The sequence below is a fragment of the Taurulus bubalis genome (genome assembly GCF_910589615.1).
Source record: "Taurulus bubalis genome assembly, chromosome: 13".
Taxonomy (NCBI): Eukaryota; Metazoa; Chordata; class Actinopteri; order Perciformes; family Cottidae; genus Taurulus; species Taurulus bubalis.
The window spans coordinates 5971481-5991486 of NC_136601.1; the positions used below are offsets into that span (position 1 = coordinate 5971481).

At 39.0% G+C, this 20006-nt stretch overlaps 1 protein-coding gene across 2 annotated transcripts in view; it reads right to left on the bottom strand.

Annotated features, from left to right (window-relative positions):
* gria2b (glutamate receptor, ionotropic, AMPA 2b) overlaps positions 1-20006 on the bottom strand; it is a gene marked incomplete at its 3' end in the record, with an annotated part of 45063 nt that overhangs the window by 3973 nt on the left and 21084 nt on the right. For both annotated transcript variants that reach the window (XM_079228941.1, XM_079228940.1), the window contains exons 2-12: positions 18566-18805; positions 9848-10044; positions 7589-7642; positions 7323-7481; positions 5770-5937; positions 3968-4072; positions 3709-3816; positions 2879-3085; positions 2416-2783; positions 474-672; positions 1-120 (exon numbers count right to left, since the gene is read on the bottom strand). The exon at positions 1-120 is cut by the window's left edge and continues 128 nt beyond it. In XM_079228941.1, the coding sequence (XP_079085067.1) occupies positions 1-120; positions 474-672; positions 2416-2783; positions 2879-3085; positions 3709-3816; positions 3968-4072; positions 5770-5937; positions 7323-7481; positions 7589-7642; positions 9848-10044; positions 18566-18805 (1925 nt within the window). The remainder of the gene's footprint in view (positions 121-473; positions 673-2415; positions 2784-2878; positions 3086-3708; positions 3817-3967; positions 4073-5769; positions 5938-7322; positions 7482-7588; positions 7643-9847; positions 10045-18565; positions 18806-20006) is intronic.

The window sequence follows — 20006 nt, forward strand, 5'->3', positions numbered from 1 at the left end:
GTACTTTCCTTTGGACTTGCGGACCCTCACAACCCCCTCGGCTGTGGTTTTCACAAACACAGAGGGCTCCGCACTGCTCATGTATGTCCACATTTTGTCAAAGAGGGCAATTTTTGAGCGCTGTTTTGAAGAAAAAAAAAACAACGGTAGAAGGACCTGCTGTTAGCACGATCAAGTTATGAAAGCTTCCAATAAATTAATCCAATTTAATGCAAGGTGTTAAGAGTGTCATTCATTCATCCTCCAAATGTACTGCTTTAAAGATTACATGTACTATTATAATATGTCATTCTCGGGACAACATGTTACCACCTATTGGAATTTTAAGTTACTCCATCAAGGAAGAATTCATTGAATGTTCAGCAGAGAAGCATGGCTCATTGAGAATTGAAGTAAGTTGCATTTCAGCTACTAAGGCTCAAGCCTAAAGCCTTGTTTCCAGAGGTATAGAATACAAAGATAGCATCTCTTACCCTGAAAAACTCTTTAGTGGAGCCAGAATCCAGAGTCCCATAGGCTATCTCAGTCTGTTTTGCCAGGTCTTCTGCACTTTCAATGGGAGAGACCATCCTCTCGACAGTTAGGAAAGCAGCTAGGTTAGCGGTGTAGGAGGAGATGATGATTAAAGTGAAAAACCACCAAACGCCACCAACAATGCGCCCAGAGAGAGATCTATTGGTAAAAAAACAAATGAAGAAATATTCAATTTAGTTTGTTATCATTAACAGAACTTGACACTTGTCTGTTTATAAAATGATCAAGTATTACCAACATATTCCCTAACTGTAGTCAGTGAGTGGACGTGAGCCACAGAAGTTTCACATTTGTTAAAACACTTTTCCTCAAGGTTATTTTGAAGCAAGTGAAATAATAATCGAGGAAATATCAGAACATTACTTTTATGTTGTCAGATTATTGCTATTATTTACCCAAAAACAGTTGATCAATGTTATTTTCATTTGACATAATTGAGATACACTTCAATGAACACTTCATTAGTTAAGTCAAAACATTTCATTATAGTGGTCAGATGCTTGATTTCTCATAATCCTACTGATTGTAAAGAACGCATTCACAAACAAATCAATATTCAGAAACTGTTCTATTCAGCACTGGTGTCATTATACAGGACAAAGACTTGTGAAGATGATTCAACCATTGCAGCATGCAATAATACTAAATATATGTTAAAGTAATATGTTGAAGTTCTGTCTAGGCTTTAATAACATGTCTCTAAGATCAACACGTGTATTAAACAAAGGAGGACAGCCTTTCTTCAGTTGAAGGAATAAACTGACATTATATAGCACTATATAACACTGTCTCCTGATTCAGAGTCATGTTGACATCTCTCATATCACTGGGACGAGATGTAGAAGACACGTTGAATCATCTTTCATCATACATGACTCAAACCTTACTTACAAGGGCATGCTCTCACAAGTTATTAAATCTCCATATACAAAAGTTTATCTGGCACTAACTTCATGTAGATGCCCCATTATCCCAACTCCCTTCATGTATGTAAGCTTTGTACAAACACGACCTACAGGATGTGTGTGAAGAAAATACAAAATAAAAGAATGAAAAGAGTCAATCTAAAGATAATATATATAAAATAAATAATAACAAAGCAGCTCTCCTAAGAGGACTGACACTGCATACATTTACATTTCCTCAGTACTGACAGTGGCTCTAAAAGGTTGTCAAGGTGATTACCAAGAAGAAACATGGATGGATAAATACTTATATTTTTTTGTTTAGCAGCGGAAAACACGTACTTGTCAGCTGAATCAAATGAGTTTATTTGATGTGTACCATAGCTGCTAGTACCGTAACTTAGAGCTAAAATGTCAACATGTATGTTACAAACTACTGGGTGTCATCGTGGAGATGTTCAATATGTAACTTTTATCATGATGATATGCTTACATTTTGCATTTTAGTATGACATGCTAATTAGCATTTGACTATGCTAAACTTAGCTTGTAAACAATAACCTGAGAGTAGATACAATTGGCGCTGACAGTAAGCAGATGATGAAATAGAAATGTCCTTTATTTGACAAAAGTGTTGGAAAGTTGAAAATTAGACCTATTGGCGTAGATATAAATGTGAGGAATTTATCAAAGTTAATCAACCTCCTTGCCTCTTGATTCTAATAACTCCATTACAAAGCTACTGATACTTCACTCTGGACTAAAGTGTTGAACCAACAGACCAAAAGATAGCAAAAGATAGACTTCGTTGATTTGCAATTTGCAAGATTACAGTTGCTAATAATCTCTGTCAGCAGTTGCTGTGAAACGTGATACAGCACATTTACATTCCAAGTTATAAACACAGGAATTCACAAGTTATTTTTGGTTGATTAAACAGAGAGCAACATGGCAGTCGGTGATGTTTGTGACCTACCTAGGTGAGATGTCACAGCCTTGGCGCATGAAGGCTCCAAGGGAGAACCAGAGGCTGTTGAATATGCCAAACTCGTTAGTCGACTCGTTGGTCTGGATCTGTCCGTCCTCATATTCTTCAGTGTGCCACTCATACGGGCTGAAGCGGCTGACGAGGAACAGCACCACGCTGACGCCGATGTAGGCAAAAACAATACACATCCAGATCTCGTAGGCCAGGGGGTCCAGGAAAGAGAAGACTCCTGGTTTGGATTTCTGAGGCTTCTTTATCATGATAGAGATTCCCAGAGACATAAAGGGTTTGGAGAAGTCAATCACCTCCTCTCGGACCAACGTGATGGTCAGAGGAGCCACTGCAATGTCTGCTTTCTATCAAACCAAGGGACAAAATAACCAGAATAAGTGGCATGTGGTATTAATCAAAGAAATATTAATTACGTTACATCTTGATGAAGACAACTCACCCCGTACACCAACTCTCCAACCATCCCATTCCAGATTTTGGTCTCTGCATCTCTGGCTCCATATTTCCCATCCCCCACTATTTTCAGTTGATATTTAAAGCCGCAGTGCTTCGCTATCTCCGCGGCCAGATCTACACAGTAACCCTCGTAACGCTCATTGTCTACAAAAAGGTCAGAGTTCTTTTTCAGCATTACATACGGAGCTTCCTGGAGGACAGACACACAAAAAGAAAACAGCGCTCAGCACAAAAGGTTTGAAATTGCAATGTTAAAAGCAGCTTCAAAAACAAGGGTTTCGGATCAGGCAGACACGTAATTATGAGAACATAATACAGAGAGTACTAGTCTAACACCAACCACATACTTGCAGCAAGAGATTAGTAGCCTGGTGTTGTTCTGGTGTTTATATATGAAGACAATATTCAGACAAACAAGGTCTTCTACTAAAAAAAAAAAAACTATGTCCCAATACATATAGTGAAATGTGAGATTTAAAATAGCTCAATCATATGGCTAAGTAAATTCAGTCTAAATGAAATACAATTTACAACTGTTTCCCCAGCTACTTAACACCAGAAGGGAGACACTGGAAAGACAATTACATTAACTTAAAGTACGTAATACCAGTGGCGGGCCGGCATGGCCTGCTAAGCCTTCTCTGCTGACCTAAACAGAATCGCAACATTTAAATTTTTATTTTTTATAATTAAAAGTCATAGCTATTTTATAATTTAATTGTTTTTCACAAATACACGCGATCAGCTGTTAGACAGCAGGCCTAGGTCAAGATCCACGGCCCTGTTTATAGAATCATATATTCTAATATGTACCAAGATGGTGGTGACAATAACTGTTTTGTTTTCCATTCCTGTTGTGTCATTTGGAAAGACATCCGATTTGGTGACGGCCATTTTGTCAACTTCATTCCAGTATCCAATCTGTTGGGAGGAAATGCATAAAACATGTGTTCAATTAATCTTGAGTGCTACTGTAAGATTACTACTTTACATATTCTGATCCTCAAATGTAAACCACCCACAAGATTAAAAAAACAACAATTATATACATATTGAACCACCAGATGCCGACCTTTACGGGACCGTTGGTCTTTAATTCCATGATGTTCACTGAGTAGTTGACTCGCTTGCCATGCTGATCGAACTGGATGTTTCCCGTCAGGCCTTCCACACGAACCTTAGAGACAGAAAACCAAACCTTTACAACATGACATCTGCAACCTGTTTGACACGGCATGTACACAACGACTGCTCTGTCGCACGAAAACAGCTCTTTGTGTTTTGCATAATTCATCATACTGCATTCTTCTTGAAACAATTAGTTGGATGTAAGTTAAAGTGGAAGGAGACGTAAAGGGGAGAAGTCTTTGTACTCGTCCTATTGTCCAAGAGGTAAAGTGTGGTTGGTTATTCTCTTCTCTTTTAGTCTACACCAATCTGGCATTGCAGCAAAAATGCTGAGGCCTGCAGCAGAAAGTTGAAACAGAATCAACTTTTAAGAGAAATGCAACCCTACGTCATGCTGAGTTGGCTGTGTAACCACCGATCCAAATCTGTACAACCCAGCCGTGAGGAAACAGAAGACGTTAATTGTCGTGCAGAAGATTGGCGTTAATGGGCCACTGAGTGAGATTCCACACAATCCTGCGGTATATTTTGCCGCAACACCTGATTTCATGTGAATGCAGCCTTCGTGCCGAGATCCAAATGACTTAAAATGGTGTTTCATGCCCAGCTACAAAGCAGCAGAAACATTTTCCAATCATTGCTTATTGGCAGCCAAATTAAACAACAAATAGGCCAAGACAGGAAGGACCAGAAGGAGGCTTATAGGTATCCTGTTGAGTTTTCTTGTTGAATCAGCTGTGTTTAAATGCAGTGTTCTTACAAAACACCTTAAAAACACTGTGCAAACGTGTTGAATGGATTTAATTTCTCATAACACATGAGCATAATGTATGGACTTTATATCTGACATGGTTGATGCTGACCCTGTGTTCCCTGTCTTGTACCGATGGGGTGGGTTAAGACTGCTATTCCTCACCTTTTACATGCATATCCAGACTTTCTGTGTAGCAGGCAAAGGCATCAAAGCCAAGTTATGATCAATTCTGGCAAAAGTTTCACCCTAGCTACAGTGTGGTTGTGGGCGGTCGTCCCGACGGTGCCACATGGCCAATCAGGAGACACCAGGGACTTTCCCCAAATCAGAGTGATAGAGATACAGATACAATAAAAACCCTTTGAGCATCCTGTCAGTTCAGCCTGGTCTCTTCAAAATGACTTTCCCGTCCAACAAAACTGTGTAACACAAATACATTTAAATGAGTCTGCAGCAGCCAGCATAGGGAGGAGATCAGGTTGGTGGATGGATCAAAAAAACAAGGCGACCCCAGGAGAAGCGATGCTTTTATTGCATTTTTGTTTGTTTCAATTTCATGGTCATTTTAAGACAAACCATCATGTTTTTACAACATCAAACCAAGTAGCTGCCAACACCTAACTAAACAGTTTCCCTTGAATTGTATTTGAGAGCACAGTTTAGTTCTATGGGAAAGTATGTAATTTTGTTGGTTGATGCTTTTATCATCCAATATAACCATTGGTGCTTTAATGATCTTTCTTTTTGACTGGTACTTTTTTTCCCCTGAATGTTGTAATTCAAGATTTCTCAGCATGAGTGAAGCTAATCTTGATTCATCGCTCAGAGGAGAGTCTGTGGGTAGACCTCTGTGTCTCTTCTGACGAATAGCTGTCAGCACATCTGAAGTACTTTCTGTGGGTGTTTCATACATTTGCTGAAGGAGATTTGTTGTTACCAGGGCAACAAGGCTTCGCCAACAAAAGGATGTGTGCACATGTGTAATGTGTTACCTGTTTGAGCGCGCGTTCGATCTCCACTCCCTGAGCCCACGGAACAGCAGGATTGGCTAGGCAGTCACCATTGTTGGCTCTCCTGGTGAATTCGATGCGCTGTTTGTGCAAGTAGCGGAAGGCCTCCGTCATCACCTGCACGGCGTCGTAGGTCAACGCTGATGTGTACTAGAGCAGAGCAATGGGAAAAGAAGTTGGGAATGAGGTTGTCAGAGAGGTAGGATTCCTTTAGCCTAGCCCTAACTCCTAACCATTAACACATAAGACACACATGTCTTACAACCATAAATATGAGCTCCAAATCCACAGCTGGAAATAGCCAATAACTAAAAACACTACGTTTTACTCCTGATTTAGTAACATTTGCTCAAATATAAAGCAAATGTAATCGGTTTGGGCTTCATGGGATTTATTTTCAGTGTTATCCTTTCAAAGTGTAACTAATTTCTTTTATTTGTTGTTAATGCAGTGACATAATTAAATATTGGAACATTAAAACCAAGAAATCACAAAGCGGATACCAGTAAACAGCAGACTGAAGAGGCAGCTCATGTATACCAGTGTAGCTGGTCAACGATTGCTTAATACCAAAGGACACGAGCTAGATGAGAGGCAAAAGATCTAACACTGGTGTAGGGTGAGAGCCTCCAGGACATAGTTATGTTTTGTCATTTGTTATGGCTGGCCAGATCTCCCAACAACTTCATTCCATTTGGGCAAAAAGACCAAATCTGTGGGGTCTCAATTAGCAGGAATCAGACACTTCACTGCAGATGGCTTTGTGACTTCTCTCAACTACATCTATGCATCTAAAAGTTATTCTGCAATGTTTTGAGGCAAACTACATAGGACGTGTTACCATGGATCTTGAACACAAACTCGCCTCATCAGTTTTTTAGGGTTTGAATAATTAGTTGACAAATGAGACTTTGATTCCAAGTTCTGCCATTAAATTCAACTTGCCAACCAGTGAGGAGCAACATGAACCGCTTTGAAAATAAAGTATCCTCCTCTGAAGTTCTAAACACAAACAACACACTCTCTGTTCGTCCTCCTTGGCATGTAAGCATCTTGTCCTAATTAGAGTGCATATTATAGCCTATGTCTGGTGGTCTTTTATTTTTTCCTGCTGTATTTATGGTCCTTGCCACACTAGTGTGTTCTGCGTTGTAAATGTCAGAGTGATTTTGAACCACTTGCAACAGCCTAGCTGTGTAGCTATGAAACAGATCTTGAACTTTGACAATTTTGCAGACAGACGCTGCCAGAATATTGTTAACTATCACTGATTTACATTGCATGCAAATACAATTATAAAAATTGTGTTATACATGTCAACACTCAGCTCATGGGAAAATGCATGTGTGTAAGTGTAACAATGCATAATAATCTTTATAGCTTCACAGCTTTATAGGCTATATAGTTGGGTAATGCTGTAACGGCATACTTGTACTTACATTAGAGCAAATGAGCCACGTTTAAGTGCTTGCAAAGATATTTTCACTCAATAATCCCAGCATGCAAATAAATAGAGGAATAGAAAGAAAACTCACCTTTATTTTGCTGTCGGCACCAGGATACTCCTTTTCTTCGAGGGCCTCCCATCTCTGGTCAAATTTGGACACCAAAGGATCATCAAAATCAACAATCTGAAATCCTGACACGTTGGCACCGCCATACTGGATTTTGGTAAGATCCCCATCAATGAATCCCTGGAAAATGTAATTGAGACATGTTTATTTTCTATAAGAAGCATCTTTGGGAACATAAAAAGTGATGACAGAATCCTTGAGCAAATGTAGAAGTTGTGTCAACTTACCAGATTTGCTATGATGTAGTGGTAGCCTTTAACATGTCTGCCAATTGTGATGACCTGTAAGGGTTATGACACACACAAAGTATAAGCTCCCACTGGAATAATGAATCACGTCTCGGGCAAAAAAGATAGCATTATACAAGTTTTTGAAGAAGTTCTTTGAGATAGATTTGGCTTTTTTTTAATGACTCACAATATGATTAATAGCCATTTCAAAGCTGTATCTGTTATCATTAGTATTTTGGAAAATGTTCATTGCAATTATTTAATGGACCAGGAGTCTGATAACCAGAGATAAGGCAATCATGAGTGTAATGAATACAAATCTAGCATTACATTCAGACATTGTAATTTGTCATTATCAACCCTAACATGGCTGACTGTCCTGGCTATTATCATTGAATGAAAAAAAAAAACGGTGGTGTTCACAGTCACAAATACTGCTAGACAGAGATATCCAATTGCAAATACACCTTTCTTATCAGTGGAGCAGAAAAGCAGAAAATAACAGAAATATCTCAGCTCTGTAGCATTTCTGTACCTCTTATAAATGACACACCTAAAAGTAATCCCACTGCTTGACTGGCACCTCCGTTTGTCAGGGCCGCTACTTGAAGCAGATTTGAATAATAACGTCTTGTATCTCCCACGTAAATGTCTTTGACATGAAGCAAAAAACTTCCACCTGAACGGATTCTGTTTTTCCCAGATAAACAGGCACCGAGGCTGCGGGCATTGATTTAATTCAGCATTCGGTTAAACAGACGTTGGCATGCTTTAAATGCTAATCGATAAGCCTCTCTCCTGGGTAAAAAGTAAAGTAAATATAACTTGTTTATGTGCATCTGTTTTACCTTTAATTGGAGTTTTGTTTACAGCCTAAATGAACAATTAGTGCAATTGTTATGGTGCCTTTCCACATCTGCTGGGCTGCTGGGTCCATGTGACAATGTTGTTTTTCGTAAGGCTGTATCAAATGCACATATTTTGGCTGAAAAACACTTTTGTCCTCCAGGAGAAATTAAAGGACAATAGGATTGTTAGCCTTTTGCTGCATTAAACTAATGAAAAAAAATACTGCAGATAATTTCTTACATTTTCACATAATGAGATATTGTGACTTGACTGACCTTTTCAGCCCTGCAAGGTAAAGCAGCACCTGTTTTCAGACAATGTCTATTTTATTTTGTTTGAACGTTTCCTTAATTATCGTTGTTTAACTTAATTTAAGGTTCTACAGTTCCACAACCCTTGTGGGAAGATACATATGGTGTAAAACATAATTAAAGTAACCGTTAAGTTTAAGTATTTACGTAAACTCCGCCGACTATACTGCTGCTCAGTCAGCTTGCCGTGGCGGCCGTAAGGTTTCACCAAATCCATGATAAATACCCTTTACAAAGTCGGATTTCCCTAACAAACACATCTCAGTAATCGTACAGGCTTGTGGGAGTCTAACAAAGCAATCAACATTCTTACAAACTCAATATTAGTACCTGTAAAATAACAAATCGCCTGGAGGTTTCTTTTTTCTTCTCTGTCTCACAAATCCCCTTCCTGTGACTTACGTGTACCCCCCACATTTCTAAAAACACCTCACACAGCAAGGGGGAAGGCTTATGCACATCTTAATACCCAGCCTCTGGTGAGACAATGTACTGTCATAAAACAAGCAACCTTTCTATTTTTGAACCGAACGACACGTTTTTTTTGTCTAAAACACCTTCCCAATATATAAAAACTTTGTTTTACAGTGGTTTTTGATTCTGATTATCTAGGTCCTAACCTTTCCAAAAAGGTGTCCTATTAGTATTTGGGATGTTGGTAAGGGCCTGAACCATGGAGTTTGTAAAAGTCGGCTACTTTTTTGGGGGGGAAATCTAGCATATGTCATGCTGGACATTAATAGTTATGATCAAAATATGTTAAAAAAGTGATTTTTTTGAAAATATACATTTTATTCACAAATAAATTCTGAAAAAAATGATATAAAATAATACAAGTAATATACCTCATCTGGGGTTCATACGACTACTTGAATAAAGTAAAGACGTAAAAAAAAGAACCATATACGAGCCTCAGGTTTCAAAAGGTTAATAACATTAAAATACGAGCTCCCTTGAGTTGCGATCAAAACAAAAGCCTGCCTCCCCCAGTTCACTGCAACCTTAAATTCCTTTCTAACATTGTTACATTTCACATAGGTTCTCATTGAATGTAAACAGAATGATAAAGAAACAAAAACAAAACTATATTATTTACCTGCTCCATGATGTCTTTGACTTTGTCTTGTTCACAGTCCAGGATCACCCTCCTCTCTTTTTTGTTCTCCAAATCTTGGAACAGAGTGCGGTAGGCCTCGTCCTTCCTCTCGTCTTTCAGGTTTCCCACGTTGATTGCTGTCACTTGCCACTTCCTCTCTGCTGCTGTGTCCAGAACAACCTGCAGCGTTGTTAGACCTGGGGATGGAAAGTGGAGTTATATAACATTATTCATACTCTCTGTCTGACTGATTTATCCGTTGTGTTCTTTGGCACTGAAGACTATTGGAGAACTCTTGGTTTTAGAGACATCATTTTACAAATGGAACCAAAAAATTCATCATCTTGGGAAGGTAGGACTAAAAAAGGTTTTCATATTTTGTGTTTCTGCACAGTATCCTTGTCTCTTCTTTGTTGCCCTTTCCCATTTCCTTGAAACCAGCTTTCCGGGAATGGGGTATTTTTTGGTTGTATATCACTGTATGTGTGTCTTATTGTAAGAGCACAGTCATACACACTTTAGAAGTGACCACAAAGAAGGGAGGTCGTGGCAATGAAGCTGAACACAAAAATGAACACAAAAAAAGAGATGTGTCAGACAAGACTTATTCAAAAGCATGGGTAAACATAGCGCTTTCATTTCAGACTATTGCCTGACTGCTTATTCAAACCCTTTGGATGTTTAACAGAGACTGAATGCCTTATGTAAAGAGCTCATCAGGATGACTCACAGGTGTTCTGGCATACACCTGACTAACATGTGGGAGGAGAGTGGATGTTACAATACACTAAAAGGCACCAATACAGAAGTTTTATATTGCTGATTTATGTTTGAATAAAATTGTTGAGTTTTTTTCAATATAAAGCACTTGAATGTCGTTGATAAAACAATCTCTACTCAAGGTCCAATGACGCTTTTCACCATATCACATAGCCTTCACCAGCAGATGACGATGCCTCAGTTGAGCTATCGATCTTTAAACCTTCCATAATCCTTTGATTATTTTCATCACTTCTTGTTATTCATAAGACGTTCCCTGTTTATGAAGTCTGGTATGAACTGTCAAGCTCAATGTTTAAACCAACATAGTGCTCATTATCACCTGCTTTGAATGCTATCAGCCGACTGAAATTGCGTTATCAGCAGTCATGAACATATAGCAATAAATGGGTGTCAGAACATCTATTTCTATAGCAACTGAGCAAACATCCTCTGCAGATATAGAGTGTATACTATGGCAGAAAGCTCCAGTCCAAGTAAACAGACCCTGAATGTAGATTGTCTTGATAACTGTTGTTTCCTAAGTCCATAATGGACTGCCATCTGTCCATTCCCTTTCCCTACCCTTCTCTTGGCCTTTTAGTTCATCCCTCACTGGCTTCCCACCAGTAAGAAATACTGAATGTGTTTAGTCGAAGCACTGAGCCTGCGGCCTCTTGAAGTGGGTGAGTGTTGATTAAACAATCTTTACATCAATACCATCTTATGCGCTCGCCTGTTTCATTCTTTACTCCAAAACCAATTAAACAAAAATGATACATTAAAGAACCTGCCGTAGTTTTCATTTCCATTACATGTAGGAAGTTTCAATCAATCTGAAGCAAAGTCTATTGGAGGCAAAGACTACAGTCTCCATTTGAACTTATACTCGTATCACCCTCTCTACTTCACAGCTGAATATCTCTCTGATATTGATCCCTGGTCTGCAGAGGGCCGTTTGAGAGCGGTTTGAGTATTTGCTTGCTACAGTGAGGTGAATTAGAGATGTAATCAATTTCATGCAATGCAGCCATGGTTTTATGATGGTAGGGAGGAAAATGGGGGCTTGCAGTTCTATCTGAATGAACTATACATCATAATTACAGTTAGGTCATTATGGTGTGGTTCAATTTGACTGTTTCATCAATGCTTATTAAATGAGATAATTAGAATTTAGAGCGATTTACAGAGAAGATACATCAAGGACGTAAGCTAAATGTAAGCGTAAAGGTTGATTCTACATTGATGGTGGTTATGGTTGAATGATAATTTGCTTCATTAGTGTCTTTGACCAGTACGCCTAGATGAGAGTGTAGGGTCATCCTTGAGTCATGCATATCAGTGTAAAATGTGCCTCTATCCATTGTCAGTACGTGTAAATATTTTAAATTGCTTATTATCCTCGATTCGGTCTTATGTAGCAGCCTCATCACTGTTGAAAATCATTACTCACAGCTGAAAGGCTCCTCAATTTAGCTGTCACAAAGCTACAGCTTCTCCTGCTCACAGCAAGAGAGTAATGTTGAAAAGGTTGAAAAAGTAATGCCAACACAATTTGATTCAAGAAAAACTGTGTATTGGCCAAAATGTATATATAGACATAGGTTGTTATATTACATTTACATCGTGAGGTCTAAAACATTATCTCAAGAGATTATTAAAAATGCATGCTGCAGAGAGAAATTCCCCAGAGCTTCACATCAGTGCAGCCACAGTCTTTGTGTCTTGCGTTGCATGCATTATTATTTGATAACCACCTCACTTATATAATCGTCACAGAAAATGTTAATCTGTTTGTCTGGCAGGTGTTCCTTAAAACTGGATAACTAGCATATACAACCAGTGTCTAAATAAGGGCACAAGGTAACTGTAGCAACACAGTGTTTTCTTCAGTTAAATCCCACTGGTGGAATGAACCTAACCAGACGTTAAAATAGCCACAAGCAATCTATAAAAGCTGTATTTTACCTGTGGGATAAGGTCAATTGGAAAATGATTTGTTTTGTATCTGGAAAAGTCATTATTTTATGAATTAGCCATTAGCAATATTATGTGTAGGCATCATGTGTTACATTACTTGCGTTACTCAGTCCAGCTACGTAAAATGTGATTTACAAAAGCTTCCAAAGCCGTCAGACCCACACGCCACAACTACTGTACTTAACATATGCAACAATGGACTATGGTGCATTTTGGTTTACAAAGCAGCCAGCCAACAATTAGAAGGGATTCACTGAACATCACAAGCTAACGTTAGCTCAGCACTGTCCAGCCCTCCAGGAGTCCTTTCCTTACAGTGAATCTTCAGTGAAGCTTCATGGTTCACACAGCCTTTAACTCTGAACTTGACACAAGAACAGTATAAACTTGAGTTTTACTAGTGACAAGCTAGCCAGCTAAGAACACACATAGCATAGCATATCATGTGTGTTCTTAGCCGTGTAGCTAAGGTATGATGATTGTAAAACCCATTATAACGTAATAAATAGGATTAGTGACTGAAACCAGTAGTTATACATTACTGCCCATGATTTTTAAATGAAAGTAGACTGGACTGGAGTGAGTTGTATTACCAGTTTAAAATCCAATTACAATGGTCTTTACCACTGAGCTAATAGCCCCAAAACAATCAAAAGGCACTAACCCACTCGACCATTGCTTATACAATTCAAATGTTTTGGATTCCTTTCTGCAATCTGCTGCACATCAGTTTATTCTAAATAGTACCATTCCAGCTGTACAATGAACCTTGTGATGTAATAATAAATAATAAAAACCTTTGTTGCTCCTCTAAATACAGAACTCAAGCGGAGACTTGGCTTTGCTGGTTTCCTCTGCAGTTCAAAGACTGCTGTATGCAGCATATTCCCCCTTGGATTAGAACGGTTTGTTATTGCTCCTCTTTAGAATAAGACATATGTTGTGTCTTGGCTTGCAGACAACATCATGCCATCCATTTGAACAGGCACAGCGCTGCTATTGTACTGATGTGACCTCACATTTGTCACTAAGTTGCACTGAATATAAAAAGGCAAGAGGAGAAATCAGAGACATGAACTAGTATGCAACATTTGATAAAGCATAGAGATAATCACTGTGAAGGTGGAGTGACAGTAAACCAAAACTTCCCTTTTCACAGAAAGAAGATTATTTATTTTCCTAGTGATCATACATTCAGCCTCGACTGTAAAGGCTTAACTTCATACTCCTTGATCAACAACGTTGCGATGATTTGATGTATGTGACTGTATCATATGCAAAATATGATGGAAAACTATTCAAATGAAGCAAGAAAAGGCTCATAAATAATGCATATAGGAAAGCATTTCAATACCAGCTTCATATGAGCTACAATCTCTTTGCTTCAAGCTATTGTTTCCTCACTCATCCACAGTAAAGGTTGGTCATCTTTCCCCTGGTATACATTTCCAATTTCTGCATAATACCAATTATTAAAGCAGCACACACATAATCAATGGATAAGTGGATTAAGGTAGTAGTGGGGCAGTAATGCTGCCGTTAAAGTAGGAACTTGAATCTGCTAATGGTAATTGACTTTTTTAATTCTTTGAATTTGAAATGGTATTTTAACAGGTTCCAAGTATTGTGAAAAACATGCAAATTAATCCATACATTGTCAACGAAAGTCAGAAAATACTGCAAGATCAACCTATTTAGGTCAGTAAAATGTCATCATAATCATATACAACACTATCGCTATAGTCAGAAACTCTGCAAAACACCAGATGTGGTTGGTTTGGTTTATAGCCACTTGGCTGCAATGGAGACAAGCTGCAAAAACGGCACACATATTCATATTATCACCTTTTAAGCTGATATGGTATTTTTGCAAACGATTGAATCTTTGCACATCATGCAGATTCAGAGCAACATTAGCATTAATTTGTTTCTGACCACCTGATGAATGAAAGACCAGTATTCACTCTTCTTTTGGCTCTATTTTGTTTTTAACAAACTCCTAAATAATACGCCTGCATTTGTTTGCTCCTCCAGTAAAGGTTCCACTTAGTTCAAAGGCCTTAGGAGCCAACTGTAGCCATATCTACTGGCTTCAACCACAGGGCAAGCAGCTAATATTATTATTTACATTTTTCAGGACCTGTGGAGGATATGTGGTCGTGGTATTGTTGCTTAAAAGTTCATGATGGTTCTTCAAAACAGAACTAAGTGGTTTTGTAACTGTACGTAAAAAAAAGAAGACAATTTGTGTCCCTCTACACAAAGCCAATTGTATATTGTGACGAACAATCGTGCAATCTTACAAACTGTGGTGAGACTGCCTTGGATTAAAGCAGCTTTAAGTGTAGAGCCTGACTAAGCAACCAAACACTTAGTTAACTTTAGGGAATCATCAAGGTTATTGTTTTAAAGATATCGTTTTGAACTGTATGTCTGTGAGGGGTCTTACACTCACTAGTTGAAGGGCATTAAACACTGAAATTGGATGTAAATTGTCAAGTGCAGAATCAAACACAACTCCTTATAGGAATGTTGACCAAAGACCCAGATTGTGAAAAAAATGCTTTTCTTTGTTCATTAGCTATTATTCTAAGTGTCAGTACTAAATTATCAATGAGAACATGTTGCATTCAGTGAGCCAAAGGAATGCAAAACACAATGCGCAGATTGCCTAAACGCCCACAGACAGTACATCCATTATCTAAACTGACTTAGTGACAACAGCTGACAATGGTAGTGTTGGTTCAGCCATCAGTCTTAATGTGCTAATATAATCCATCATCTCGCTCAGTCACTTACAATCTCTCTCTCTCTCTCTATCTCTCTCTCTCTCTCTCTCTCTCTCTCTCTCTCTTTCTCTCTCTCTCTCTCTGTGTCTCTCTACACACTTCTGTTGCCATGGGAATGAGTGGATCACACTGACCTAATTAGACAACCATGCAATGATGAAATATGCACAACAGGCCCTTTGGTGGCACAGCGGACATACAGTAGGGACAGCGGGTCAGAGCTAGCATTAGCATGAGGACAGACTAAAACAGCTGGTTGGAACCTGCCCTCTCGTTTCGGAGCGGGACAGTATTTGGGTTTGCCTTCAGTCGGGGCAAGGCTGACTGAGAAGATTACCAATGGATGGAAAGAGGAAGAAGATCATGTTGAAAAAGATGGGAATGAAGGTAGATACTGTAGATAGATTAAGTGAAGGCGGAGCATGTGTGGTGAGACTTTAAGTGATGTCAAACAACAAGTTAAAGTGAATACAGAGCAGAAATGGACTAAATCCCTCCTAAGCCATTGACACTACACTATATTCAGCCTGAACACTAGTGTATAGAGAGATAACTCACACTACTTTAAGCCATTATGTGTATTAGTTACATTTCTTGTAAGTCATTTGTGGGGTTTCATCAATAATCATTCAACACCTGCAAAGTGATCCCACAACTACTTATTTTGTGTGCAGAAAATAAAAATAATGAATGATTGTCAATCTAAAGTGAGAAGTAAAAAGGAAGATTAAGAAGTGAAACCTGAAAGCCGGATATCCGTGTTAGAATGAAAGGGGAAAAAAGACATGATAGTGTAATTCCAAAGTAACTGGATATGATTGAGGATTTAATTCTGTTCTCTCATTGAAGTAGCTATTTACATACAATGGAACACTATCTTTGGAAGACGTTTCCTTTTCAGCGCTGGACGGTCCCTCTGTGCCGCAGGAGGCTGCATTGTTCTCCGAGGGTACAAGTCACGGAATCCCAATTAGCAGATGACACAACGAAATGAGTGACATGACACAGCAAAGACAGATAGCGCACACAAAGCAAGTGTGTGTCATTTAGTCCATTTTGCCGTTATCGTCTTTACACTTTACACACCGTGTTGTGTGATATTCAGATACCAGATGTGAGCGGGGAAAGAAGAACCATTCAGACAGCGAAACAGCTGCTAAATTAACATTTCCAGACATACATCAATCTCCAATTAAAAAAAAATAATCACTGATGAACGAGATCAAAGAATAGAGATGGAATAGATTTGAATAGGAAGTAAGTATGGATTTTACAGTTTCATGGAAGATCATTTTCTAACTTGCATAAAATCAGTCCATGATCTAATCTGGGATCGCTATCACAGGTGCACTCACAGCTGAGCACAAAGGGACAATGCACAATTAATGATTTGTCTTTAAATGTTGACTTAAATGTGTAGACTGATGAATAATTAGTGTAATAAAGATACAAATCAAATGAGAGGCCAGGGGGTTGGTGATGCTGTGTGTGTGTGTGTGTGTGTGTGTGTGTGTGTGTGTGTGTGTGTGTGTGTTTAGTATCAGATGTGAAGAACAGATAACTGTAAGTAAAACCTTCCTGTATGGCTTTGGGGACTAATACACTAATGCCCTCCCGTAATATGCAGAAGTGAACAGCAACAATCAACTTATCTTTGCATAATTAAATTATCTGAAGAAAAATAAATGTGGTAACACTTAAATAATATTTTTGGAAATTGCACATAATGTTATTGGAAAGCTACAACTCCTCAGACCATTCCACATTTGTGATTTACCCTGACTTCAAAATGTTATATTCTGCCCCCGACATGCAACTTCTTCTTCTTATTTTCTTCTTTTTGGCGCGTTTTATTGCCTTTTTCTGTTCTTGCTACTTAGTGCAAAAAAAAAAATCACGAAATGTACATTTATATAATGTACTTGCAATGAAAGCAATGACTGTTTTGCTTTTAAATATTCTCCTTTGGTACTGAACAACCAACTGTCCTCATATAGATTCTCCTCTGTCCACCACTATAATGGGAACACAGTTTTAGCTGTGAAGGCAGATATGACTTTTTCCAGTCGTCAGTGTTCATAGCATAAACACATAATGCAAACAAATCCCGTCTCTCTGTAGAACGAGTGTGGAAGTCCACACCTGCAGGGCACATCACCTTTACTGTACGTCAAAGATGACCCTGACTGCCTCCCCTCCCCTTTATATTATGTAAAACAGACTCCCAAACACAGGAGGTGCTATAGTTGATTGTATGTGACAAGCTCTGTGTCAGAAACCAAAATGCCCTTTACCTGGATGTACCTGTGTAAAAGAAGGAGTTTGAATACAATCGTTGGCTCGCATGAGACATAATCACATCGTTTAAGCAAAGGGCAATGGATGGTGTCACGTTAAAATGAGAAAATATTCATTTTCAAAGGGCAATGTAGGTTTCAATCAAGGAAGAAATAATTGCGTTCCCTAAATATGTAGCTCAACCTGTTCTGACTCGCAACCATTCGAATAAAGCAGCTTCGTCAGTGCAGCTCAGTGGCTGATACGACTCAGCGGCGCTGTGGGAACCCTTTAGCGCCTGTATGAGATGCACCAGGCTAACTCACTAACTCACTCACTAACTAACTAATTAACTAATTAACTAACTCCAGTGTGAACCCTTCTGCGTCTCTATTAAATGGTCAGAGCAAGTGACATAGTATAAAGAGCTTGAACATCTGCGTTTGGCCCAACTCAGGACTTTCCTTCAGGAGACTGAAGTTCATCTCTTGTGTAAAACCAAATCAAAGTTTACTTTTTTGACTTTTGTTACGTAACATACGTAGCCTACTTAACGCCATTGATGTAACAAAAGTACATTATTTTACATAGAAAAATAATCCTAAACCTTACCAATTTACATATATAACCTACCTAACCAAGTTGTTTTGTGGCGTAAGGAAACCTAAAAATTAAGGAAACATATTGTGGAAGTAAATGTTGAAAAGACACTGTATTGTGTGATTGTAATGAGTGGAAACTGACACGCATGCATGTCCAAAACCGACGCTAGAGGAAAACAAAGTTTGGAGCTTAGAGCCACTGAACAAGCGTTAGCATTGCAGGTTGTCCTGCGTCGCTATAGCTGCATGTTTTTCCATTAGACTCTGTCAAGATTATGTCAATTATATGATGCCAGGTGTGCATGACTTACCTCGGTCACTGTCGTACAGGTAGGCAAACTTGTCCCACTTGTAGTACTCGATCAGGCTGAGGAGGGGCCCTTTGATGTCGGGTCTCATCTGGATGATGAACTGTTGATTCCCATCCAGGGGGAAGCTGGGCGTAATGAAGGACACGTGGAGCGTCCCACAAAATGACGTGATGGTGTTGACAGACTTCTTGTCGTAGAATCCGAAAATGGCGTACACTCCTCTTGAGAACTGTGAACAGACTGAAGCAGAGGAAAGAGGTTTGTTACCGCCTGAATCGGAACAATGACATTTTTTCCGCTGTGAAATAAATTGCAGACATTCATTCGAGATGCTTTCAAAGCTCCCTGCCATAATTCACAAGATTGTGTACATCCAAAACCGTTATCGCAATCCTTGAGAGAACATTAGGGCGGCACATATCTATTAAGCGCTTCTCTTTCTGCTGATTTATAGATAGCTTCCCGTAAGCTTTGCCAGGGGAGTGCTTGTATTCAACAGTAAAAGATCCACTGTACGCCAGTCACTGTGTGAAAGTTGTATGAGTGGCCCTATGACTTTTTGATACAGTGGGAGTAAGATATGTTGACTATGTTAAGCATTCACCAAAACTGCACATTAATTCTTCATATGAGATATCCATCCATGCTGTAGCATGATATGCTGTAATGGTTCTGTCTTCTGTTTGATTTCTGCTCGGGAAGAAACACATTTCAGGCTGCTCCTATGATAATAGGACAGATATGCTACGGTGCACAGCTTCAGCACCACTTATTATCAATGTATGTGTCCACAGTAGATGCTATACAGTACTTCATACATCTTCTTTAGAGCCCATTAGACCGAAATATTCCTCTTTGTTGAGATCCTTTTAGGGTATGCAACCTGCGTGTTTGCATCAGATTATTTGTACTGGGACCTCCTTTTGTCGACTCTGCAAAATCACCTTTGTTCAATAATTCATAACCCATGCTCAGGTACATACAGCACAGTACCTTTGTTGGCCTCCAACATCCATTATGCACAGACTGGAAAAGGGCACTGTGCGCTGAAGATAAACGTCAACGCTGAGTGTCAAAGTAATCCTGGGATTGTGGGCTGTTTCTCAAACATTTTACCAGGATCAGCAGATTGGCATGTTGCTTGTAAAAGTGTATTGATTTAAATGTAAAGTTAATCAGGCTTATTGATTTGTACATATGTGTCTTCCAATGTAATAAATCGAATGAGTCGTTTCCCTCGCCACAATATAATTGGGATGACTTGCTGACAAAGGGAAGTGGAGTCCATATATTATATATTAGCTGGCTTGCTTTAAATACTGTAGGCTTCCTGCTACTTCTGCTCTGGCTGTGGCAGCTATGGTTGATGAATTGAAGCATGCTGCGTAGCATCAAAAGTGCTGTGGGCTTAGCAACATGGGAATGAGGGAACGTTATCAAC